The sequence below is a fragment of the Panthera leo genome, chromosome B4 (genome assembly GCF_018350215.1).
Source record: "Panthera leo isolate Ple1 chromosome B4, P.leo_Ple1_pat1.1, whole genome shotgun sequence".
NCBI lineage: Eukaryota > Metazoa > Chordata > Mammalia > Carnivora > Felidae > Panthera > Panthera leo.
Window position 1 is genome coordinate 103,912,374 of NC_056685.1, and position 27,121 is coordinate 103,939,494.

At 34.3% G+C, this 27,121-nt stretch overlaps 1 protein-coding gene across 3 annotated transcripts in view; it reads right to left on the minus strand.

Moving 5' to 3' along the window:
- Positions 1–27,121, minus strand: part of PPFIA2 (PTPRF interacting protein alpha 2) — a 481,896-nt gene that overhangs the window by 166,263 nt on the left and 288,512 nt on the right. For all 3 annotated transcript variants that reach the window (XM_042947253.1, XM_042947254.1, XM_042947252.1), the window contains 2 exons: positions 23,719–23,883; positions 17,619–17,693 (listed from right to left, as the gene is read on the minus strand). In XM_042947253.1, coding sequence (XP_042803187.1) covers positions 17,619–17,693; positions 23,719–23,829 — 186 coding nt within the window. In that variant the 5' untranslated portion in view covers positions 23,830–23,883. The remainder of the gene's footprint in view (positions 1–17,618; positions 17,694–23,718; positions 23,884–27,121) is intronic.

Here is a 27,121-nt window from a genome sequence, read left to right on the forward strand (position 1 = left end):
AACTGAGAGAACAAGGAAATATCTTAAAAATAATTGTAGATTAGATTTGCAATATTTTCTATCCATAGCCCCATGTGATTTGTTTCATAGAATTTATTACTATCTGAAATTATTTTTAAATTTATATGTTTCTAACACAAGCTCTTTGAGGCAGGGATAATTTCTGATTTGATTACTGGTATGTCCTCAAGGGCCAAAACAGTGCTTGCTACTTGTCCAAGGGGATTATACAAAGTGCTGATTAAGAGCATGAGATATAAGACTCCTGGGTGGCTCAGTTGGTTAAGTGGCCAACTTTGGCTCAGGTCATGATATTGTAGTTCAGGAGTTCGAGCCCCGCGTCAGCCTCTGTGCTGATAGCTCAGAGCCTTCAGCCTGCTTTGGATTCTGTGTCTCCTTCTCTCTCTGCCTCTCCTCTGCTTGTGCTCTGTCTCTCTCACTCTCAAAAATAAATAATAAAAAACATTAAAAAAAAAAAGCAGGAGATATGAAGTAGAGTTCTGGTTCTGCCACTTCTGACAGGATAAACTTACATGAATTATTTACCTTCTCTGGGCTTCAGTTTCCTTTTCTGTAAATAATGATGTTTGTAATAGCAGCCTCAAAGACTACTAATGTAAAGACACAATGAGTTAAAATGCATACAACACTTAGAAGAGGGCCTCTCTAGGTACTCTATAATTGTTAGTTACAATTGTTATTTCAATGAATGTTGAGTGAATGTTGTTTCTGCTAAATATAAATAAGATCTTAAATTGTTACCTTTGCATACATTTTTGATAAATCATTTTTGATGGTCTTCAATTTTTGTGATTTTGATTTTGCTACTTAAAATTTATTTATTTTTTTATTTTAGAGAGAAAGAGAGTGCATGAGTGGGGGATAGGGGCAGAGGGAGAGAGAGAAAGAATCTTAAGCAGGCTCCACATTCAGCATGGAGCCAGATGCGGGGCTCAATCCCATGACCTTGGGATCATGACCTGAGCCAAAATCAAGAGTCTGAAGCTCATCTGACTGAGCCACCCAAGTGCCCCTTGATTTTATTACTTTTTATTTCTATTTATTTATTTACTGCTAGTGTGGGAATGCTACTGATATTTGTGTACATATTTTTATATGACTTTATTCAATTTACCAATGAATCTCAAGCATTCTTTATTTTTTGAAGTTTATTTTATTGATTTTGACAGAGAAAGAGAGAGAGAGAGAGAGAGAGAGAGAACACGGGAGGGGCAGAGACAGGGATAGAGAGAGAATCCCAAGCAGGCTCTGCACTATCAGCATGGAGCCCGATAAGAGGTTTGTTGACCTAAGTCGAAACAAGAGTTGGACACTTAACTGACTGAGCCACCCAGGCGCTCCCCGAGGATTCCTTATATTCCATGTGTTCTAGAGGCTCCTTGTTGCACATTAATATCAATTCCCCCATTCTTTAGCAACAGAACTTCTGCATACAGCCATATGACTAGAGAATGCACTTGTTGGTCTCCTTTACAGCTCAGAGTATTTGTTCAATGGCATGTAAACAAAAATCATGTGTGCTGCTTCCTTATCATGCCCCTAAAATTTATCTTTATATACATCTTTATCCCCTTCTTGCTGCCTAGAGTGATGACAACTATGGCAGGCACTTCAACCCAAAGTCATTGTGCGTGTGTGTATGTGTCGGTTGAGTCAATAAAAATTGTGATAAACTCTGTCAGTAAGAAAGGATAAAAACAACTTATAGAAATGGATGTTATGAGTTAGAACCAGCTGTATATTTTAGAAGCACTATATTGAGTTTATATACAGATAAAATTAGTTACTTTGGTTGTTACAAGAAGTATGTCTAAGATGATGCACTATCCTTGTGATAAGTCTAATTCTGACATAAGTGGAAGGAGATTCTTTAAATTTCAAGGGAGCATGGCCCTGAGCAATGAATTCAATAACCATTAGGGTTTCTGTTACCATGGTCAGAAGTGTGAAAAGACAGTAGAGCACCTTGGTTGGAGCACCATGTTGGACTGGGGGCTTTGCTATAATGTGGTCATATTGGACAGATGGGCCCTACTTAATATTCTATCACAAATAGCCAGTAAAGCAAGGTGACTCAGGGTTCGATGTTAGCTTAGTCATACATGTAAATCAGAATACATATTAGAGCTGGATTATGGTCTGAATGACTAGAGGTAAGTTGGTTCAAACATTTATCTCATCAGTGTCCTCTTGCAGCAAATCAGGACTTAGATCTGCACCTGTTAATACTTCCATACTGAGCCTATAGGTGTCATCCTCTGAACCTTATGTTTGATACCTGAAATAGTGTTTTGAGCATGTTAATTTCAAGAAAAGTTTTTGGTGGAATTTAATCATACTTTCCAAATCATATCCCTAGAGTTTCTAACTAGCTTTGGGAAGAATGGTCCTGAGCATTTGCACAACATTTTAATCACTCTTCATGGAACAAGTTTATATGTCTCCCAAATTATTCTCATTAGAGAAGTAAGAGCCATCACCATTTTGATTATCAGCATGATATTTATCATTTATTGAGTATTTTTATATTGTGCTAGATTTTTTACTTTGTTATTTCATTCTTACAGGTTTGTAAGTAGTTATTGATCTCATTCATATTTTACTGATAGACACTCACAGATTTAAAAATGTTAACTGATTCATTAAAAAATATTTAGGGGCAATACTGGGTGGCTCAGTCAGTTAAGTGTCCAACTTCAGCTCATGGCATGATCTCACAGCTCATGAGTTCGAGCCTCACGTCGGGCTCTGTGCTGACAGCTCAGCACAGATTCTGTGTCGGATTCTGCTTCGGATTCTGTGTCTGCCTCTCTCTTTCTGCTCCTCCCTGCTCGCACTCTGTCTCCATCTCTCTCTCTCTCTCTCTCTCAAATATAAATAAACATTAAAAAATACTAACTGACTCAGGGAAAGTCATATAGCTTATAAATGGCAGGCTAGAAAGTCAAACCTGTCTGTTTGCTTCAAAACCCATGGTTTTCCTCTACTATATCCTTCCTCTAGTTCTAATCTTAAGCTAACATAGAAATCAATTATAACACTTTTTCTTTTAAAGTGAATATAGCCAGGTCTCATGCTAACAACGGATAAGAATTTCTAGATATACTTATATTTTTCAAATGCTTTATAGGTGATGCTGGTTGAGAACTATTCAATTAAGGTATATTTCCTCTCCATTTATTTACCTTTTTTAGTGACAGAATCCTATATATCAGAAATAACTGATTTAAAAAAAAAAAAGGACTAGAGCTTCAGCAGACTGCTTTTCTTCTAACGTTATAGTATTAACTTATTTTCTTCCTCCAACTGCTTTATTCAGCATACAAAAACATACAGAAACATTTGTGTGGGTACAAATCCATCCAATCATTTGGATAGATAATAGCTACACTTCCGGAAATCAATGGGGAATAACCAAAACCTTATGAAGAGTTTTAAAAAGTAAGGATCTGAAGAAATTAATGGAGCCAAGAAAACCCTAGTGGCTCAGTAATTTACTAGTTGTATATTTCAGGTGAGTTACCCCTAGCTTTAGAACCATGTTTCTGCATCTCTAAAATGGCTGTACGGTGTTGAGGCAATAATACGATCTCAATATATTTTCACTGTTAATAGCAATTACCTCATGATGTAGAGATCCATAAACCTGAGGAGAGGAGAGGCAAGTGATTGAATCTGCCTAAAAGAGAGTGTAAAAGCACCACTTTAGTGTTTGGCCCAGCCTAATGCCTCCAAAACAGTAGGTGCCCCCAAATATTTCTAATGACACTATAATCTGTTTTGCAATTTTCTCTTAAAAGACTGTATTTTCCCCTCTCTCCCTCTGTCATGCTTTTTCTGTTACAAAACTTTCTCAACAAATATTCTGATCCTGCTTATAAGTTACTATCCTCCTTATGTCCCACTGGCAGTGTTTTCTGGGTGAAAAATAACATATTTGCCTTATCAACACGTTACTAAATAAGGAGATATTATCAGCACTTAGTGTTTGTAAAAATCTTCAATTAAGACAGACAGTTAAGATAATTTATTGTTGTATAGTAAAGATTTTGGCCCAACCCTTAGCTTTTAGGAGGTGATCTGTGCCATGACTTCTAGGAATGTCTTTGTTTAGGGCAAGGTCTGGACATTGTAGTTCCTAGGATGGCACATACAATAGTCTTAAGTTGGGGGCCGTTTATCCCAGAAAGACCAACCATATGATTTAGGAGGTTTTGCATCTTGACTTGGAGGCTGAGATCAGCCACATGGACAATCATGTTTATGTAAGGAAATCGTAATAAAAATCTACACATCAAAGCTTTGGTGAGCTTCTCTCGTTGGCAGGCTCTGTGCATATTGTTATAGACCAATTCTAGGAAGGTAATGCATCCTGAGAACAACAGAAACAGCCTCTGGAGCCCTCCTAGACTTTGCCCTATGCATTTGTTTCCTTGGCTGATTTTGATCTATATACTTTCCCTGTAATAAAACATACCCTGAGTGTAACAGCTCTTAGTGAGATCTATGAGTCTTTCTAGTGAATTACTGAATCTGAGAGTGGATTTTCAAATCCCTTGAACTTGCAGTTAGGATCAGAAGTGAGGCTAGTCTTGTAGGGGACTGTACCTTCAAACTTTGCAGTTTGGCTTAGTGCTGTTCTAAACATTTGTTTCCCCTCAAAATTCATATGCTGAAATCCCTCTGTCCTCTATTCCCCTGTGAGATGGTATTAAGAGGTGAGGCCTTTGAGAGTGATAAGTGCATTAGGGCTCAGCCCTTATGATTGGGATTAGTGTCATTATAAAAGAGAACTCAGAGGGGCACCTGGGTTTCTCAGTTGGCTAAGTGTCCGATTTGGGCTCAGGTCGTGATCTTGTGGTTAATGAGTTCAAGCCCGTGTCAGGCTGTGTGCTGACAGCTCAGAGCCTAAAGCTTGCTTTAGATTCTGTCTTTCTCTCTCAAAATTAAACATTTAAAACAATTTTTAAAAAATAAATAAAAGCGAACCCAGAGGGCTCCCTTGCCCATTTAGCCATGTGAGTACACAGTGAGAAGACAGCCATCTTTGAACCAGGAGTGGGCTCTCAGCAGGCACCAAATTTGCCAGCATCTTGACTCTGGACACCTTAGCTCCCAGAACTATGAGAAATGATGTTTGTTGTTTAAACATCCAATGCTATGTTACAGCAGCCCAAATAGAGACAAACAGCATATGATAAATACTAGCTGATCAAATTTGTGATGTCTTCTGCTATTAAGTTTTTAAAAAGTATAATCATGAGCAGTCAAATTACTAATTACAAAAAAAAAGAAATTAAAGCAATTCATGCATCCTTTTTGTTCATCCATTTCCTTTCCTTCTTTAAAAAAAAATTTTTATTTATTTATTTTTTTTGAGAGAGACAGAGACAGTACAAGTGGGTGAGGGGCAGAAAGAGACACAGAGAATCCCAAGCAGGCTCTGCACTGTCAGCTTGGAGACTGATGTGGGGCTTCAACTCATGAAACCATGAGATCATGACCTCAGCTGAAACCAAGAATCTGACACTTAACCGACTGAGCCACCCAGGCACCCCCATCCATTTCCTTTTAATGTCTCAAAAGTTCACCTACTTGAAACTTCCAAATTTCTCAACACTAATTTTTTTTTGTTTGTTTTTCCCTGAAGAAAATGAAATGAGAATAAAGAAGTGCTATAAAAACTCTCTGATCTTCTTTAATATAATCTGAGGTCTCACATTTTCTACATTGAAAACATAGGGGCCAACACAACATTGCCATGCTATTTACTTCAGGGCACTAGTCAGAGTCACTGACACTTAAGTCTATACCAAGAAAAAACACTTAGATGCAAAGTTTAAAATCCAGTAATCTTATTTTTCCAAACTGCAAATATCTAGATGTTTAAATCTTTTCTATAGAGTTAATTGTTTAATTTCAATCCAATATTCAACAGTTTAAAAATTGACTAATTAGTTGATTTAATGTATGTTTTATTAATTTAGTTAACACCTATTTTTATCCCTGTCAATATAATGAAACTATGAATCTTGAACTCATCCATAAGAATATAACAAATATGAGGATGTCACGATGAATTTAGTTACTGGTAGAAGGCAAACTGTTTATTTAAAAATACAGTTTTCATATATAAAGACATTTTGTTATTAAGAGAAAGGCCATGCAGCCTAGTGGCTACTGTTAAACACTCCAATTTTGAGTCAGATATCCTGGCTCTGGATTCTTACTGACTAGTGATAACTCTCAAAATAATTCTATTAATTTCTCTAAGTCTCAATTTCCTCATTTGCAAAATGCTAGTAATATTTCTACTTCTCTCATAAATTAATTGGGATGATTAACTTAAAACTGTATGCATGTGTTTGGGTAGATATATAGTGCTCAGCAGGCACACAATCGTCTCTCAAAAAACTGTAGACTGCTGTTATTTTTACCAACTGCATAAATAAGTGAATTACAAAGTAATTTATAAAATGCATGTTGTGCTACACAATCATCTTATGAATAAATGTTTATTTATCCAAGAAAAGGAGATTTAGTCCTGGGCATAAAAGAAAGTACTGTTATTTTGTTTACCATAAAGTTGAAATTGTCAGCAGAAAATATTTTTCATCTTCTCAACTAATAAGCAGCTGATATTGGCCTTTTGAGCCTTGTAATAGCAATACAAGTTTAGCACTTCAAGTTTACCAAGTACTCCCTTGTATATAATCTCATCCAAGTATCATGCCTTCTTTGAAAGATAGGCTGACACTCTGGAAAGCAGTGTGGAGGTTCCTCATAAAATTAAAAATAGACCTACCCTATGACCCAGCAATAGCACTGCTAGGAATTTACCCAAGGGATACAGGAGTACTGATGCATAGGGGCACTTGTACCCCAATATTTATAGCAGCACTCTCAACAATAGCCAAATTATGGAAAGAGCCTAAATGTCCATCAACTGATGAATGGATAAAGAAATTGTGGTTTATATACACAATGGAGTACTACATGGCATTGAGAAAGAACGAAATATGGCCCTTTGTGGCAACGTGGATGGAACTGGAGAGTGTTATGCTAAGTGAAATAAGCCATACAGAGAAAGATAGATACCATATGTTTTCACTCTTATGTGGATCCTGAGAAAGTTAACAGAAACCCATGGAGGAGGGGAAGGAAAAAAAAAAAAGAGGTTAGAGTGGGAGAGAGCCAAAGCATAAGAGACTCTTAAAAACTGAGAACAAACTGAGGGTTGATGGGGGGTGGGAGGGAGGGGAGGGTGGGTAGTGGGTATTGAGGAGGGCACCTTTTGGGATGAGCACTGGGTGTTGTATGGAAACCAATTTGACAATAAATTTCATATATTGAAAAAAAAAAGAAAGATAAGCTGATCCCAAATTTATTAGTATTCTATTTCACAGATAAGAAAACTGAGCTGCAGAGAGAGTAAATAATTTGCCAGCAGTTACAAAATTAGAAAGTGATATTCTACGACTCAACTGGAATCTTTTTTTTTTCCTCTACCTTGTCGCCCACTAAATTTCAGTATTCCTTTTATATTTTTTAAAAGAGAAGTAATCTTTTTCAAATTTGTCAGCTTTAAAATTAATAAGAATGCTTTAGTAAACATATGGGTAACATAAAATGGGTCAATTTATGATGCTTATGATCAAAGTATTAATATCAAGCATGATCTTGCTGTTAAAAGATTAAAAAAAACCAGTTCATAATCTCCATATGCAAAGATAAAAAAGTCATTCCTGCTATCTTAGAAAAACAAATCCTATGCTTTCATCAGGGAAAAGATTCTAACCAAAATGGGAAAAAGAGTAAAAAAAAATTGGCAAACAGACTTCAAATGTTTCATACACAACAGGAGACAACTTTAACCTATATTTTAAACAATTGCTTCACACAGGTTTTGGAAATAGTAAAAACAGTGGGAGTAGCAAACAGCAATTTCTTTAGCTCTTTTCATTGTTGCGTTTTAACATATGTTGTCATAAGACATCTTGACTTCCTTTTTTGGGGGGAAAGATTCTTTGTGTTGGAACAGTACAATTATCAACAGCAAAGAAGACATTTCCTACTGATGATAATAACGTGAGCAATTTACAGTATCTACACTTATCTTTACAATACAGTATCATCATGAAGGATAATCTAGAAGTATAATAAGCAACTGTAGGCCTTTGTGAATGACAGTTGGTTTGACAATGCTGAAGCTTTGAGTTTACCAAAGTAAAGCAAAAAAAGGACATCATTCAACTATTATTAAACTCTTCAATGAAATAAAATCAATTAAGAACTACCCAATTTTCTAACCCAAAATGATACAACTCCAACAGGAATTATAGGTTTCCAATAAGTGAGTCTATCAGAAAGTCATAATAGTTTGCAGGCAAGCTAAAAATGTCACATTGGAGAGTTTTACATTGTCTTCAAGGGATAGAAGTTAGGGGCTGCAAGATGTCATTACTTTATGCAAACACTGCTGTCATTAAACAAATAACATTTTCAGGTAAGTGTAGTGATAATGACTTGCTTCAAATGCTAATAAAACACAGAAAAACTTGTATTTGACTTTCTGTGAGAATGTTAATTCAAAATTGGTCATTGAATTTACTAATGATGAAAATAGTTTCATACATTTACTAATGGTGAAAATAAGCTAGTCAGCTGATTAGGCTATCTGGAATATGTAAACATGCAGGAAATTAGAAGGTTGTTGTAAGATTAATCATTTTTATGAAGGCAGTAATAGACATTCATCTCATGGAACTGGGAAAGAGAATGAAAAGAACCAAAAAACAAGTAGTTGGCAGAGTCTATCAAGATGAATAATTATGAATTTTATGAATCTGAAATAACTCAAGAACTTTTGCAGTGGTCTCTTATTTCTACATCTGGAGCCTTCCACTCACAGAAATGGCAGCTTTAATTTGAAGAGGAAAATGGCTTGGTCATTTCATTAAGTCTGCAAATAAATGATCACATAAGTTTAGATGAGTATTGCTATCAGTTCCCCCAAAGCAAATTTCTTTACTAAAGCTCTCTCACTTTCCACATTTTTCTGGATCATGTTCAGCTACTAAATTTCTTTCCAACTATGTAAATATAGCTAAGTTGCTCGTGGATTTTAGAAGCTTCCTGATTTTTACCCCTGTCAAATTTTAGAAAAGCATTTCACTTCTGGATTTATTCAAAGTGGCCAAAGTCATCTGAAACAACTTCAATTTCATATTCCTATTTCTTTCTTTCAAATTGTGATGTATAACAAACCTTGATACATTTACATAAGGAAACATCATGGTAGAATCCATGTTGTTTCAGTTTGTAAGTGTTGTGGAAGCCAGCAATTATAAGTTCACTGGGGAACTCAATGAGCATCTCCCCTGAGAGATTTTCCTTGTTTAATCTTTTTTTAAAAATATGTTTATTTATTTATTTTGAGAGAGAGAGAGAGAATCCCACACAGGTTCTGTGCTGTCAGCCAGAGCCCAAGGCAAGGTTCAATCTCATCAACTGTGAGGTCATGACCTGAGCCAAAATCCAGAGTCAGATAGTTAACCAACCGAGCCACCCGGATGCCCCTTCATTGTTTGGTCCTACTGGCTCCTTGCCATATTCTACATTGTCTTATTTTAATTTTATTTAAGTTCATAAAAAGTATCTCTGTTCCCACCTCCCTTAGCAGAGGACCCTTATTTCCTTGGGAAAAATATTTCTGATAAAATCTCTATGCCTTCTTTTCCCTCCAAATCAAACCCCTCCTTCATCTCTACACTACACATTCCATTCTCCCTTCTCCATTTCTCAGAGGAAAGAGTTCTACTACCTACAATAGATCTTGAAACCATGCCCATCCTCTATTGTGGGTGCCCATCAAAAATCGCTTCTCCTTTGTTTTTTCCTTGGCCGAAAGCTTTTTCAATAGGCTATTTCTCAATATTGCCTACCTTTTCAGCTTTTAACCTCCTCTCTCCTTCTTTGCCAAACTTCTCAGAAGAATATTACTCATCATCTCCATTTCTAAACTTATAATTGACTCATAAATTCTTTCCATCACAGCTATTCTCCTTCCATTATATTTTATTGAAACTGTCTTTGCAAACATTTCCAGAAACCTAATTGTAAATCTAATCACCCCATATTAAACATAATCTTTTATGTCTTCATAAGACATTTGACACTGTTGGCCATCTCCAATCTCTACACTTAAAACTCTCTTTCTCACTTTCTCTTTTTCTTTTTGCTTCACTTAAAAAAATAATATTTACTTATTTTTGAGAGACAGAGAGTGAGCAGGGGAGGGACAGAAAGAGAGGCAAACATAGAATCGAAAGCAGGTTCCAGGCTCTGAGCTGTCAGCACAGAGCCTGAGGTGGGGCTTGAACTCACAAACTGTGAGATCATGACATGAGCCAAAGTCCAATGCTTAACTGACTGAACCGCCCAGGTGCCCTTCTTTTTGCTTCATTAACTCTTGACTCAATTGAGTCTCACATCTCTCATTGCTCCTTCCCAGACTTTTGTTTGCTTTTTAAGGTAGGTTCTCCCTTTACCTGTATCTATTCACTGTCTCCATTCATTTCCATGGATTCCACAGAGTACTGGGTCTTATCCAAACCCAATACATCATTTCGATGACTTAATGATGTAATGTATTTAAAGCAATGGCCACAGTCCATGGTCCTACAAGTTTCCCAAATGTGAACTTGCTACCAGTAGCTCCTCTCACCATTCTGATCCAATATTCTGAATGCAAATGATACTTGATATACCCATGAAAGTTCTTTAATTTTTCCTTAGGAAATTAGACTCCCAGGATAAGGCTGGTTATAGAGGAAGTGAAATGAAATGCTAATTTCCTTAAGAAAATTCTAATTGAAAGTTGGTAAATTCACTGCTTGGAATAAACAACACAGAATGAAAGCAATATAAAAAAATTTATATAGTTCAGCCTACAATTCAATGTGCCAGTTCTTTTTATGTATAATGCAACCATGTAGAAAAGCTTTTAAAATAAGCACACCTGTACATTCAGTGAAAATTAGTCTGTCAATTAAGTTTTTACTGTAACTTCTAAATAATCCATTTTGTCTCATTTAATCAAATAATTTTAAGAGTATATGGGCTTCTGCTAAAAGAGAACACATTGTTAGGAAGTAATCTATTTATTCTTCTTTGCACTTCCCTTTATTGTACATTTGGTGTGTGTGTGTGTGTGTGTGTGTGTGGTTTTCCAATTTTAAGCAGTAACAAAAATACTCTGCAAGAAATAAAGGCTTTATTGTATTTTCTGTGTCTAAATAACCTGAACTCACTTTTGTAGGACAATGGCCTGGAAAATGTATTCAACGTTAACAATACAATCTACCTAAGTGGAGTTATTCAAAGAAGCATAAAATGACAGCAAATTTTTATTATGTATATATATTTATTTACAATATTATCTTGATTCTTTAATTTATATTATTTTCCATTACTAAAAGAACATAAAAAATGCCAGACTTGGTAATACCTCCATTCTACACAGTTCAGTATTTTCTGACACTAGTCCCTTGTTTCTTTCAAAAAATCATAGTGAGTTTTCAAAATCTGAACTATAAACATGGTACTTTGGCTATCATATACATTTTTTTACCTTTAACCTTTGGAGGTCCCACTGGTCTGCAAAATTGAAAATGTGATCACATTCCTTCCCTCCTTAATGACTCTTCATTGGCTCACTGTTGCCCAGGCTCCAGGCGTCCCTACCCAGATCTGCTATTTTCTGCAGCCTAGTCCCCATCCCTCCTCCTGCCTGCTTCCCTTCTTTTCCTCCAAGTCCATCTGGTAAGCTCTTTAAAGTCATCCTTCAAATTCTAGGTAATTTTTTTTTCTTTAGGAAGATTCTGAAATATTTTTCCACCTTTAGTGAGATACGATTGATAAATACATTGTGTAAGTTTAAGGCATACAAAACAGTAATTTGATATATGTACATATTTTGGAATGTTTACTACAATAAGGTTAGTTAATACATCACCTCCATCATCTCACATAATTACCATTTTTTAGTTGTTGCTGGTGAAAACATGTAACATCTCCTGTTCGAGCAAATCTTAAAATTTGCTGTATACAATACAGTATCATTAACTACAGCCACTATGGTATATGCATCAGATCTCCTAATCTTATTCCTTATAACAGAAAGTTTGTATCCTTGACAAACCTCTCCCATTTCTCCCACCCCTCCAGCCTGGGCAATCACCAAGCTATTCTATTTCTGTGAGTTCAACATTCTTAGATTCTACATATATAAGTAAGGTCTTACAGTATTTCTTTGTCTGACTTGTTTCACTTAGTGTAATGTCTCAACATTCATCCATGTTATTGCAAATGGCAAAATTTCTCTAGGAAAACTTTTATAATACCATCTGCTTTTCTTCTTTTGTGCCCATACAACTGGTTACTCTGTTTTGTAATATTATAAAACCTTGTACTTACTCCCATTTTTACATTAGTCATATCGTATTATAATTAATTTCTTATTGTAGTAAGCTGTACCATTTACCATTTTAACCATTTTTAAGTGTCGAGGTTAGTGACATTAGGTATGATTACATTGTTATGCCATTGTTATACCACCATCCATCTTCAGAACTTTTTTCATATTCTCAAACTGAAACTCCATCCTCATAAATAATAACTTCCCACTATAATTTCTTTGTAACATGTCTATTTCCCATATTTGAGAGAACTACTGATTTATCAATGTCTGAGTTTTATTAATATATTGATATCTAGTACTTAATTCATTGCCTGGGAAACAGAAGATGCCCATTAAATGTTTGTTGAATTGAGGTGTCATGATCAAAATCACATAGCAGATAATTACATCAGCCAGCCATGCCAATCATGTCAGCTTTCAAGCTCTACTCCACTCTAACCTAACACTTTACAAAAAAAAAAAACAAAAACAAAATAAAATAAAAAAGGAACATACTTTCAGTGGTTTTCACTTTACCAAAACAAAACAAAACAAAACAGAAATAAAACAAAGCCTTCAATGCTTTCTCATTTCATTTCTTTATTCTCATAACGTATAAATTTTACACTTCGTGTACGGCATTTAGGGCCCTCTTGAAATTGAGTCCTCCCCACCACCCCACTTTCTACTGCCGCATCTTTTCACACCCAAATCCTTACCAACACAACATCATCCTTTACTCTTGAAATGGCCAATTTCAGGTTTTGTTTTGTTTTTTCCATACGCTCTGCTCAGCCTGAAACATTTTCCCCCTGTTTTAAAGCCAAATCATAGTTTTCCTTCAAGGGTGAGCCTTCTCTGATCCTTTGGTTCAGATAAATACCCTCTTCTCTCTGCTTTTTGGGCCTATATTTTTCATTTATTTAGTTTTGCACGACATTATATCTTACTTATGTTTACATGTTCGTCTTCATCACTTGAGGGAAAATTGCATGAAAATTTGCATTATGATTCACTTATTTTATTTTTTTCCTATTCTTCCTGTCAGAGACTTGGAATTTTCTGCACTTGGTGGTTACTCAATAATTGTATTTGGAAAGACATCTTGTTCATATAGTCCATATAATCAATACATTGTGGTTTTTGAGCATGAAGGTTATTTAAACTTGAGTATTAAGGAAACAGCAAAAGAACAATGTGACAACACTGGTTAGAACAAATTCTATACAATGAAATTTGACAAATATATATTAATCATGAGGTTCATATCACTGTGGTGAATACAATAAATACAAATGAACAAGATGCAGTCCACTTTATCAGGGAACTAACCACTTAGGTTTAGACAGATATATAATTAACCCCAATAGTTGTTGAACAGTCATAATAAATGCTGCAGCAATGAGCTTTAGCAATTTAAACTAAAGAGTGATGACTGTTAGCAAGAAATCATAAAATATTTCATTAAAAAGGTAATGTCTGAACTTGAGTTTAAATGGGGAAATATGATTTCAGTGTGTGAATTGGGGTTGTGGAAGCATTCCAAGAGAGACATTAGCATAAGATGCAGGAAAAATGTTGGCTGATTTCAAAAATAGTGAATACTATATTTTAACAAGACCTTAGAATGACTCAGTCAGGGCAGTAAGGGGGTGGGAGTTAGAGCTAGATTTGTAAGTTAGGACCATTGAAGAGATTCTTGATATATCCCTATATTATTAACATATGATAATACAGTATATCGTTACGTTATTAATGCACTAATATGCTATATATTACATATAAGTATATATTACACATTAGAATATGTTATTAAAAATAGTCACTATGATTAGAGCTTTGCTTAGCAGGTTTAACCTTGGGAGAATTATATAGCAGAAAAGGATAGGAGACAAGAATAAATAAAAATCTATAGTAATATTCCAAGTGAGAATTTATGAAGACCTGAACTATAGTGGTTTTAATGTATATGTAAAAAGAAGGGAGTAAATGAGTAGCCACAGTTAAATGGAGGGATTAGCACTGCCTGAATACAGAGAGTTAAGACAAATTCAGAGATAACAACATTTTCTAGTAGGAGAGAATGGCATATTAGGAGACATAACCTCTCTAGGTTCATCTGTAAAATAATAGCAGTACCAAACTTCCAGGATTATTCTGCTGATATATATGTATAATATAATGATGACAGAATAAACTACATTCTATCATTTTCTCAGACTCTACAATATATATATATATCTAGATATCTAGATATATAATATACATCTCAAGGTATCACTTGCAGTCTTAACCTCTGCTCTCTGATTTCTCCTTTCTGAATTTTGGAACTGAAACAATTCAGGAAAATGTTTGGATAGATTCCTTGCTATCTGGATGGTTATTATCACTACCAGAAACTCACAAATCAGATTCTGATAATGTGGTATCCTCACTTGTCAAGCTTGCTATATGAACTCAAGAAATGCACAGATTGAATTATAAGGGACACTTGTAAGTATTTTTAATTTTAATTTAAAATCTGAAGCAGCAAATGAAATTTTCCCCAACGCTTTGCTAATTTAGCCATATGCAGAATTTTGTTCTAGTACCTGGTTGTTTTTGGCTATGTTACATATTTTTGTTTGGTTCTTACGAATGTGTTCTTAAATAGTTTTCTTTTTTTCTATAAAAAATTGTCCTTTGTTTTCTAAAATATTTTCAGTTACTTCCTCTAATAATCAAACTTTACCTAGTTCCCCTTTCTAAAGCTGCCAATAGTATACATTTTTTCTAAGCTTATTTTGTCAGATTTCTAAATGTTTCTTATCATCAATACATGACGCCTTGCTTATAAGAGATTTCATGTACCAACTGCTGTTCTAAGAACTCACACTGCAGGTGTCTTCTGATTTTTCTCTCTCTTTCTATTTTTGATTTTCATAGTGAAATATAAATTTCATTATGAAGTAAAAGTTGGTTTTTCCCATGTACTCTCTCTTAAAATCATTAATTATTTGTAAACAATTTATTGTTAGAAAACTAAGATAACTTTGCTACCCCTTTGCCCATCTGTGGATATGTGGCTTCCTAAGTAGGGAGTCTGGTTAAGCCACCTGGAAGTTAATAAAAATCAACAACAAAAAGAAAACATATTGAAGTTAATAATGAGCACACAATTACTATCCTCTTATACAAATTATTTAAAACAAAACAAAAAGCATTCAGAAGGACGGCAGTAATTGTAGAATGATGTTAATGATTTACAATATATTTAATTTACATATAAGAATCAAATGGACCATGCTGCCTATAAGAGACTACAAAAAAATTTGAGGCTGAAATGTTTAAGACAACCAGCAAAAGTCTTTCCTCTGCTTTGGTTCCCTCAAGTGTTGTTCTCCCATTTTATATCTAATTGAACTATTCAGTTGCCATTTCTGGAGCTAATTTTCAGCGCCTTACTTGAACTTGAGGGATATTTTTATCACAGCCTACATACTTTGGCCAAGGGGTCTCACCTCACCTTTGTTTATAACAGACAGAGGCTTTATTACTGTATGGTAAGCAAGGCTTTCATATTCGTAGTTGCCAAAGCTTTTGTTTCTCTACCCTTATTGATAAAATGTTTTGAGGGATGTACCCAAAATAAATGTACTTTTAAACACACATGAAAATCAAAATTAACAATGATAAAACACGAAATAAACAAACATTTAATATTTTCTTTCTGGACGTTCCAGGAATGCATATACCTGCTGTATAGGTAAAACCTATCCTTTCTCATAAAAAGACTGAGTTCTTCTTGTCATCATCCATGATCTCAGAGGTTCTTTTCTTCTGTGATGACTAAGATGTACCAATCTCTTATTTCCTTTTGTTTCATTTATTTATTTATTTATTTTTATTAATTTGAAGCCATCCAGTTTATTAAGCTGAACTGAATGCTTTGTCTATTTATTTTTTAACTATTATGCCACCATTTATGTTTTTAACACAGCTAGCATTTAGTTGACACGGAACTGATTGTCTCTGCAATTAAAAGTCCATTTTTTCTAAAGTTTAAGTTGTTAAACCCAGAACAAAGGCAAACTTTAAACTTTTTTTTTTTTTTTTTTTTTTTTGGTTTAGCTTATTTTAAAGAACAAGGTGATTTGTACTAGATGAAATTTTTAACATGCCTTAAAAACGTGTATTTGTGTGTGTAATGTAAATGCAAATATTATTGTAGTAAGAACGCCCTGATAATACTTATAATTAATGACATTAGCTGCCCACATATTTAATTATTTAAAATAAGAATATTTTGTAGAATTATTTTAGTATGTCCAACTAGCCAATGCCAATATTTACCTTACTGGAATACATTTCTGGAGGAAAAAGTAGCCTTACAAGTATTCTCTCTCTTAGAGACAGAGAAAGAGATGGGTCGATTTTAGTGGCCTATACACATTATTGTTTATATATTTTAATATATTCTTTTACAGATATATAAATTATCTATATCTATATCTATATCTATATCTATATCTATATCTATATCTATCTATCTCTATATCTATCTATCTATCTATCTATCTATCTATCTGGTCTAGTGACCCAAGTTAATCTGTATACTAAAAACCAAAATAAGTCAATTTTTCTAAAGAAAAAAAAACACAACTTTTTAAATCTCAGAGATGGTTATAATACCTTAGTCATGAATGAGAGCAAGAGAAGTGGATTTAATGGTGCCACTAAACACGGGCATGATGCTTTAGAAGATAAGAAGAGTAAGAACCTTAAGGGAAGTATGTTTATATCTCCAAGGACTTAACTTCATTTGTGCCATTTTCTACGTTTAGCAGATATTTGACATGCTTTCCAATTTTGGAGCTGTGTTTTACTCTCTGAAAGGACTGGCATTCTGACTGCAGTCTTTCTAAGCCACTTTGTCACTAGAGCTTGATAATTTTCTTTTCATCTTTAAGTGACTGATCTGAACCACCAGATATCAGGGAACATGACTCTGGCAACTGGTTTCAACACACCTTGTTCAGTGGCATATACAGAATGTAATTTCTTTTTTGTGACAGTTTTAATCAAAGTGATGTGAAACACAAGGGCTATAATGCTAGTGATATCACACCTCAAAAGAGGAGAAAGTTTGGTATGTTACCTCCTGATTAGCAGCAGCTAGTTCTTCTTCCAGTGCAGAGACTCTTTCTAAAGAAACCCTCAGTCGCTCCCTTACCTAGAAGAAAAACCAAAATATGTGCAGTAATGTACATCCCATACATGTTAAACTGTGCTGAATCCATCATTAACATTATCCGAGACAGTCATATTTGGCGAATTTTTAACGTAGTTATAGCCCTAAGTGCTCATAAATTCTATGAATACATTGTCACCTTATAGCATCTCTCTATCACGGTATTTCCTTATAAGCAAGTCATTTTAGTCTCAATGACAGAATTTCTAACGGGAAAGAGACAGACCTGCTTATTCTTAATTCTGACTCACAGTAAGTGGAGGCAAAGTTCAAAAATATATTATGAATTCCCCTGAAAAAGACTCACTGATTAAGTATGAGACATAGGCAAAATCTTTCTACTTTTTAAAAAATAATATGTGAGCTTCATTTGGTATGAGTAACTTCATAAAAGATTCTCAGAATCTGAAAAAATGTTGTCTATTGCTCATAGTGTTGTATTAGTTAGAGGTCTACATTGCTACTGAGGGATTGAAAACTATTTGATTACTCTGGAATTCCTAACTAGCTTCCAGATACCAAAGGTTAAGCCATCATATTTTATAGAACCGAATACTCTGCACATTTAGTTTGAAAATATTTATGATTTGGAAATAATATGATTTACAAATGTTTCACAAATAAATGAAACTCAAAGAAGTGGTCTTTAATTCTTGCTTTCTTAGAACTTCTAAAATTGTTTTAGTTATTATATGTTCAGATCTTTAGATATGCTCTACATGACATATATGTAAAATATATATTATCATGTAAAAATTTAAGGAATTCAGAGAAAGGATTTTAACTGAATTTAATTTAATTTAATTCAAATTTAATTGGAATTAAAATTAATGTCTACAGTGACTTAATTTTCCTTAGAAAACAATCAATAAAACACACAGTTCTTCAACTTAAGATGCAATTCATGGTGAATTTTTGAATATGAGCTAACATAGAATTTGCTCCATGGAATGTTATAGTATTTGTGCAGTTAATATGTATTTTAATATATATTTTTATTAGCTCTAATTTTATTAATGCATTGACAGTATATTTTAGTGTATCACATTTTCCTATTTTAAAAAGATAAGATTTAAGTGAGAATATAGGTTAAATATATTTTAGAAATTCACATAATAATTAAAGTTGAATTTAACATTACTTTTCAATTAGTAAGCAGACAAAAACCCCCCACTAATATCCTATTAATCTAGAATCTAACAAGAAATTTTAAAAAATATCAATTATATTTTTGTGCTGTATAATGATAACTGATACATATTCAGGTGGCTGGGTGCACTTCACTCCTGAAATGTATCTTGAGTTAGAAAGAATAACTATCTGAGAGGAGCTTAATATGAATTATATTTAGTTATGCTCAAATCCTCTGAAAATTAGTAATATGTACATGAATTGATATTTGATATCAAAGATAATTAATTACATAGGATCTTTCATGATATTTAGGTGTGCTAGATAGCCTGACACATACCCATGCTGTTTGACAAATATCCAATTGTTCATTAAAATGCATAAAACTAATAATTCTGATTAATAACTGAACAAGAACTACTTGAAAGGAAGTCTTTGATGATTTGACTTGGGGAATACTTTTTTTATGAGCAGCCTGGATAGATGTAAAAGAAGCAAATATCTGAAGGCTGAAAATAAGGAGGATTGCTGATGCGTGGAATTCAGATATCAACAAAAATCTTAGTAGATGTGCTTGATATTTAACAGGGTTGATTATAAAGTTTTACACCCACTTCCTAAAATACCAGCTATAAAATTCAGGTGTTCTGAGTGAGAAAGTTCTAAGAATCGTAGTTGATGAGAAGAGCAATATGAAATTGTCAAAATGTAAGTTAACGATCTCACTATAAGCAACATTGATACTATCACATTAACACTGCTGTGAAGAGGTTAGGTGTCTTATTTTAAGATATACTGATACACTGGAATGTTTCTAAAAGAGTTCTTCAAATCATTTACAGAATGGCTGAAACCAGGCTATCCTGTAGGTTAAAGTATCTTCCTGACTTTCTTTGCTAAACTGATGATCACAAAAATTGTTCTAATATGATTCCTATTTACCAAAAAGTTAAACATTTTTATTCTCATTATAGTGAGTCTTCAAAGGGTAAAAGTCATTAAGCTTATCAAACAACTTGAATATAGAATAACCCCTCAAATAAATTTAGAATGGTACCTACAGCTTGAGATTATATTACCCACAAAGTAAAGAATCTAAAGGTGTCTCTACAAGAAAATAAAAACAATTTCTGAATATATTTTGAATTAGTTGTAAATCCAAAAATTGGGGCGGTAAATATCAATACATTATGAGATAAATGTATGATTCATGTTTTTATTAGGATAAATTATTCTCTATATTTAATTCATATTGCACTAATTTCTGCTAAACTGAATAAGACAAACAAACAAAGAAAAAAGGTGGGATGCAAAAAAGTAACTTTTCTAAGGCATGAAGAATCCCAACATTTTACCTTGTCTATATAGCTTAAATTGCATTAGTAGTGAAAAAAATATTGTCTCTGACCAGCTTTTAGCTTTTTGCTCTGCTCTGCTAAGCACAGCACCAGCAGAATGACATAATTACCTTTACTTTCCTTGTTGGATTTGGTGTGCTGTGGAACTATCTAGACATGATTGATATGCCATGAAAAATTATAATTTTAACTTTTTTTTTCCTAAATGTAAGTACACAGGTGATATCCTTAGCTCTATACGTAACCTTTTCTGATTTCTTTTGCTATTTAACCACATTCAACGAATCCATTGTTTGCAGTCTCTTAGTTAATACATGTTAATTTTTTAATTTATAGAACTATAGTATAACCTCTAAAATATTTATGTACACCTAGAATTTTTTATTTATAGTTTCATCTACTACATCAATTTTCTTCAGAAGGGTATAAAAAATAACTAAAGAATTTTTTCCCCAAAGGATGTTTCAAAGCTACATACATCCTATCCCTGAGAATTTAAAATAAAATAATTCCCTAAAAATAACAAATGTGTTTCAGGATGAAAAGAAACTTTGGTGGAAGAAGCATAGATTCCAAATTAAAAGTAAGGTATGGCAGGGTTTCATTTTGGAATTATCAGTCCTATAACAGAAAACACTGTAAATGTTTTCTCCTTAGACCAGAAGTTCAAATCCAGTTTGGGCAATATGATATTAGATCACAGAAATATGTATGGAGTGCATATATATATTTACTGTGAATTTTTACTTATACTTAAACATGTATATTTATCATTTCCTCCAGCCTCCAAAATTGGTTAACACACTGGAGAGTGATATTCAAAGTACGGTCAGTCTTCGCTAATAAGGAAAATTCAAACTTACAACTCAGTGTATGTATAAATAAGGACATTAATAATGACAACTGCCAGTAATTGTAATCATCCATAGCTATGCTTAATTTTCTCTACTTTGTTTAGCTCTTCGTGTGTAACTTTACCCTGTAAAGTCGGTAGTGTCTTGTCCTCAAGAAATGGTTAATTGCATTTTCTTCTGATCATCTCTCTGTATTATAACATAGTATCCATAGTACTTATAGAATGTTGTAATTTGTTTCCCCACCCTTCCTAGCCTCTTGAGTAGCTGTGAGCTATTCCTAGGGGAACTGTCCATGAAAGCACAGATTAATCCTTCAATAACTAAATAAAATGCTACTTAAAACAAGCATGTGGATCAACAGTAACACCAACATCTTTACTTAGTTTGAAAGTTTTATCAAGTGCTGAAATTTATTCACATTAACAGTAATACTCATTAACATTCAATGAGCACTTGCCATATGCTAAGTACCATATAAGAGTTTTTTGCACATCAGATCACATTTAATCCTCATGGCAATTCTATGAGCTAAGTACTATTAGCTCTCCATTCAAAAGAGGAAAACAGATGTTTAGAGAAGTCACTTGTCCATATCTGTCCAACTCCAGAATCCAAGCTCATAACACTTTTCCTTTAGACTGTTCAACAATACTTAGCTGATAATCAGTTCAGTTGCCTATGAACTAACCAATGTCCCTGGAACTTCTGGTGAGTTAGTACATACTATTACAGCTCCTAGCGCCATAGTATAAAATGCTTCATTTAGTTATGCTAAACTCACTGAATGTCTACATAGTAGATTATTTGTCTGGTCTAAGTTGTGCAACAACTATTTTCTTCTTAAATGTACTCACAGCCATCAGGTTATTTGTCCTGAATACTGTTTACTGCCTTGCATGCATTCTTTCATAAGATACCGCTCAAGTGATTTGGGAGTGCATATAGGGAACTTCTACGATCACACATTCTCAAGCACTTTCATTCAAGGCATTCAAAACTATTACATTTTCTCTGGATAGGCCGTGCTCTTCTTATACATCTGGGTTATTTTACATATTGATCCTGTTGCTCAGAGTATCTTCATTACTCTGCTTAAAAAACTCCTACACATTCTCTAATATTCAAGTCCAAATGTCATACCCTCTGTGAAGACATTCTTGAACTTTTTAAAATCACTTTCTCAAGTGGAATTAGTCACAACTTTTCCTGTGGCTCCCTATTGCATTATACATACTGTTTCTTAACATTACCCGTTATTGACACGTGAATCTCTAGCAATAACTTTTAACTCCTCAGTCGTAAGGACAATGTCTTATCTATTTCTGTCTGTCAAATATCTGTCTGAATTATAATAGACATTCCATAAATATGAAGTCTTGCAAATTCTTAACAATGTATTTTTTTAATAATAAAGGGAATATGAACTTAAACATCAAACATATTAAGTATTTGATACTTGATAGTAGTGATATTATATTTATCAAGGATCTTTATATAATATCAATTTCTATCTTACTCAAAATTATTCATAAACTACTTTCCTCTCATGGCTAAAATGAAAAATAAGCTACAATTTCTTCTTAACAATCTAGAAGGTAGAATTATAGTTATCCTTATGCACATACTTCACATAATACCCTGGTCTAAGACCATCTGAAAGACCAGTGATAAAAGTATATATGTACATAAATTTTAACTAGAGCACAAGTGTCTGCATGCTTAAAACCTAGATATAACCGGGTAATAATCTCTCATTTGGATTTTAATACTCAGAACTTATCAGGTACTTTCTAATTGAAGTGCCCCAATTCCCACTCTACAAAATCCTAAAGCTTTATTAATTTTAAAAAGTTAATTCTGTAACATTTCACAAAATTAAAATCATGTCATAAGCCTTATTAATCTCCAAAGGATATTACCATCATATTGGCTTATTTATGTCAGTCGAAGTTTTTTGAGTAACAGCTAAAAGAAGCTTACTGCCACTTTTTTAAAAAGACCTAAAGCAGGTTTTCTCCACTGATACCTTATGCTGTTATATTCAGAGATTCCTCAAAATATATACTCAGAATATATACTCAGAAGTTATCAGAGATCGAATAAAATGTATGCTTCTAATATAAACCTCCAAAGGTTAGAGTATACATCCAATTTACACTTCAAGATATGTTGAATTTCCAGTTAGTGGTCTTCTGTGTTGGGATCTATAGACATGCATTTCAGAGAGGGGCTGGGAGGAGAGAAAGAGAAGGAGAGAGAGGGAGACTGAATGACAATATTAAATTTCAAATGGCCATCTGGACTAGGACCATAATGCACCACAATAAAAGTGTAACTTGATAAGCCATAGATTCGGTGGCATTAAAAAAAACAGGGTTATGAGCATCACCAATATACACACAATAATCCAGCCGCAGTTATAAAAATGATTTTCCTATAATTCAAATGTGTTTCTCTGCACTCATTTACGTCAGGAGTCAGCTGAGTCATGGATGAAGACAAGGAACCTGATGCTCATGACGAAAGCACAGTGAAGCTTGAAATCTCCTGTCAATACTCTTTAAAATTGGTAGCTGAAGTTTATTTTATTTTTTTAAATTTCAGCTTCACTGAGGTATAATCGACACATAAAACTGTAATCAACCTTTCTAAATACTCTACCTTTTCATCCAAGGCCTTGTGGTGCTCAAACAAAGATTTCAGTGCCTTGAGAACCTCGACTTCACTGGACACTCCCGAGGGGGACTGGGCTTGCCGTTTTACCACCGTCATTCTTAGCGACCTTTCATGTCGTGACACCAGGCATTCCAAGTGCTCCAGTAACAGCTATTGGGCGCAACAGAAAATGTAATTACCCGAAATGCAATTATTTTATGAACACAAGTTACTAATACTTATGAATGACTTCTATCTGAAAAGATTGCAGGTTTACCTAGCATCTCATGATAACCTCAGAGTTTACCACAGGTAGCAGCAAAGAAGCACACACCTGAATCTAAGCCAGGGTCCATAAAAGGCATTAAAGGTCCATAAAACTGCATCTCTATCATATAATGGAATTACTCATTTAAAAAATGTAATGTAAATTCTTATTCATCCTTTTAGAAAATTTAATAATTTCAGCATGAGCTCAGCAGAAATAGAACACAAAATAGATGTGATCAAATAGAGTAATTATTGAAGAACATTGCACAATGCATGATGATTTTGTTAGAAGAGTATTAAAAGTCACAACTAACTTAATACACATTTGGTCATTTAAAATTGTTGAATTGAAAGAAATGAGCATAATTATGTTGCTCTGAATGTGATTATAGTGATAATCACATTTGTATAGTGATTATAGTAATAGTTATAATCACATGTTGCTATAAAAATCACAGTGAAAATCACTAATAATTTTATTTACAATTAATTCTTAGGTTACATAATAATAAAGTAGATGCAACCAAGTGGAATATAGGAACTGAGGTTTTGCAATAGTCATTTGGGGAAAAGAGGTTTTTAAATAACGGTCTACTTGAGAACCTACACTCACCCAGAGTAGCCTCTGGGGCCATGAAAGTCCAGAAAACAGTGTCTCAGTCTGTTCCAGACCTACACCCTAACATTTCCCAAAGAAATTTTACTTTCAAATGTTTTGTGTGGGGCGACTGGGTGGCTCAGTCAGTTAAGCATTCGACTCTTGGTTTTGGCTCAGGACATGATCTCACAGTTTTGTGAGTTCGAAAGCCTCACTGGGCTCTGTGCTGACGGTGCAGAGCCTGCTTGGGATTCTCTGTCTCCCTCTCTCTCTGCCCCTCTCCCAGTCATGCTATCTCAGTCTCTCTCAGGATAAATAAATAAACTTAAAAAAATAAAAATGTTTTGTGAATTGGGGCTTCACCTTTGTTTAGTTTAATAAGGCAGTTCTGCTGCTAAAAACAAAGATACCTGAAAAAAAAAACTGCTGGGTTAACTTCTCAGTTATTAATATTTTGGTCAGGGAAGAATAATATATGACCAGGAAGTTTTGTGGGAGAGATTTTCAGAAGGGTAGTGAAAAGTATAGGCTAACAAATGCCTATGTAAAATAAAGCAGAAGTTACTCAAACAAAAAAGGAAAAAGCAGATATAAGATACTGGGATGGAAAGAAATAAAGAAAACATATTTTTTTCAGGAGTTTTCCTAAAGCTTACATATCCTAAAGTAGTAAAAATGCTTGGTTTTCACAATGTCATTGTTCAATTCGGTGTCACATATTAGTGTCACATTTCTTAGTTCTTTTTTTTTTTTAATTTTTTTTTTAACATTTATTATTAAGAGACAGAGCGTGAATAGGGGAGGGGCAGAGAGAGAGGGAGATGCAGAATCGGAAGCAGGTTCCAGGCTCTGAGCTGTCAGCACAGAACCCGACGCGGGGCTTGAACTCACAAATTGCAAGATCATGACCTGAGCTGAAGTCGGATGCTTAACCAACTGAGCCACCCAAGTGCCCCTCTTAGTTCTTAATAAATTAATTTCTCTACATTCACCATCAGTAATTATGGTTCGAAGTGTCAGAAAACTTTGCCATGCATTGGCACAGAAGAACACAAATAACTGAGACCCTAAATGTATAGATCAGTAGGTAGGGATTATATTTAAGGGTCAAAATAATATTAATAGTTCTTCCGTGTGAAATGACACAATGTTTTCAAAGAGCTTTCCTTTTATTTCTCAATCTTTGATTATATTCATGGTATTCTACTCTCTTGAAGTCTACAGATATGTGTGTGCACTGGTTAAATCCGAGCTGTTTCACGAAGGTTATGGGAGTTTGTACAAACTTAACCCTAAAACAGAGAGTTATGGGAGCAGAAAAGAGGAGAGACCTACTTTGCATAGAGCAGTAAACAGATGTTTCATTGAGAGGATGATATTGAAACTGAGACTTAAAAGATGAGAAGAGCTGGCCAAATGAAGAGCCAGAGGAAGAAAACTCCTGGAAGAGGGCACAGCTGGGCATATCGAGGAACTGAAAATAGACTGGTGTGGTTAAAGCAAAGTTTGTCAGGGAAAGGCTAACATCAGATGACGTTGGAGAAATAAGCAGCGTTAAGTTCACACAGAGCCCTAGAACCTATGAGAAATAGGTTGCTCCCAAGCAGACTTTGCAGAGTCCAGATACTCGAGTTATCCACCTCAAATGGTGTGCTGACACTGGCCCATACCAGCTTGTTAGAGGGGATTGTTAATTTTCAGGAATTCTGTGAGCCGGTGGTTAAACATAGTTATTGTTGAAGCTTAAATTATGTAAGCTTATAATTAAACAATATTTGAAAAGATAATAAACACTCAAAATGTATTAACTCCTAATTATTTTACTAAATTCCAAGTTTTTAATAAAATTCCTAAGTATTTTACCATTATCTACACTCTTTGGGGTGTTTACGTCTATTGCATCTGAAGGTAGAAATACCACAGGTTGGTTCTCTATTGTGCATCATTTCACTTCTCAGCTTTCAGTGATATCATGTTGGTAGCTTGAAGTCAGCCACCATGGGAGTATTAAAACCATGGGAATTCCAAACACTATAGGTTAGTGCTTTTTAAATTTTTTCTGGTAAAATAAATCATTTACCAGCATATCATTGTCACTAGCCATCAAGTCATCAGGTTGCGAGCCCAAACATTACAGAGCGGAGAAGGGCCATCATTACTGTGCCCTTTCTGAATCCCTGACCCATTGAATTGGTGAGTACAGTATAATGTTGTTTCTGAGGTTAAATTTTGGTGTGGTCTGTTATGAACCAATAGCTAATCAAAAGATCTTCTCTAAAAGAACCCTCAACTATTTAGCATGGTAACAGTACTGAGGAAAAGAAAATACCAAATTTCTTGGATGTTACCTCTGAACTAGGACTAGTTAGTTCAACAATCTGCTAGACAAAAATTAATCACCTTGTGGATATCAGCCTATTTCTCTGGCCACCACAATATTTGTTCAATGGGTACAGAAAAGTGACCATGGTTTCAGGGATGGAAGTTATTCACTGACCTGGCAAAATGGGCTTCTCATCATTAAGGTTGATAGGGTTACCA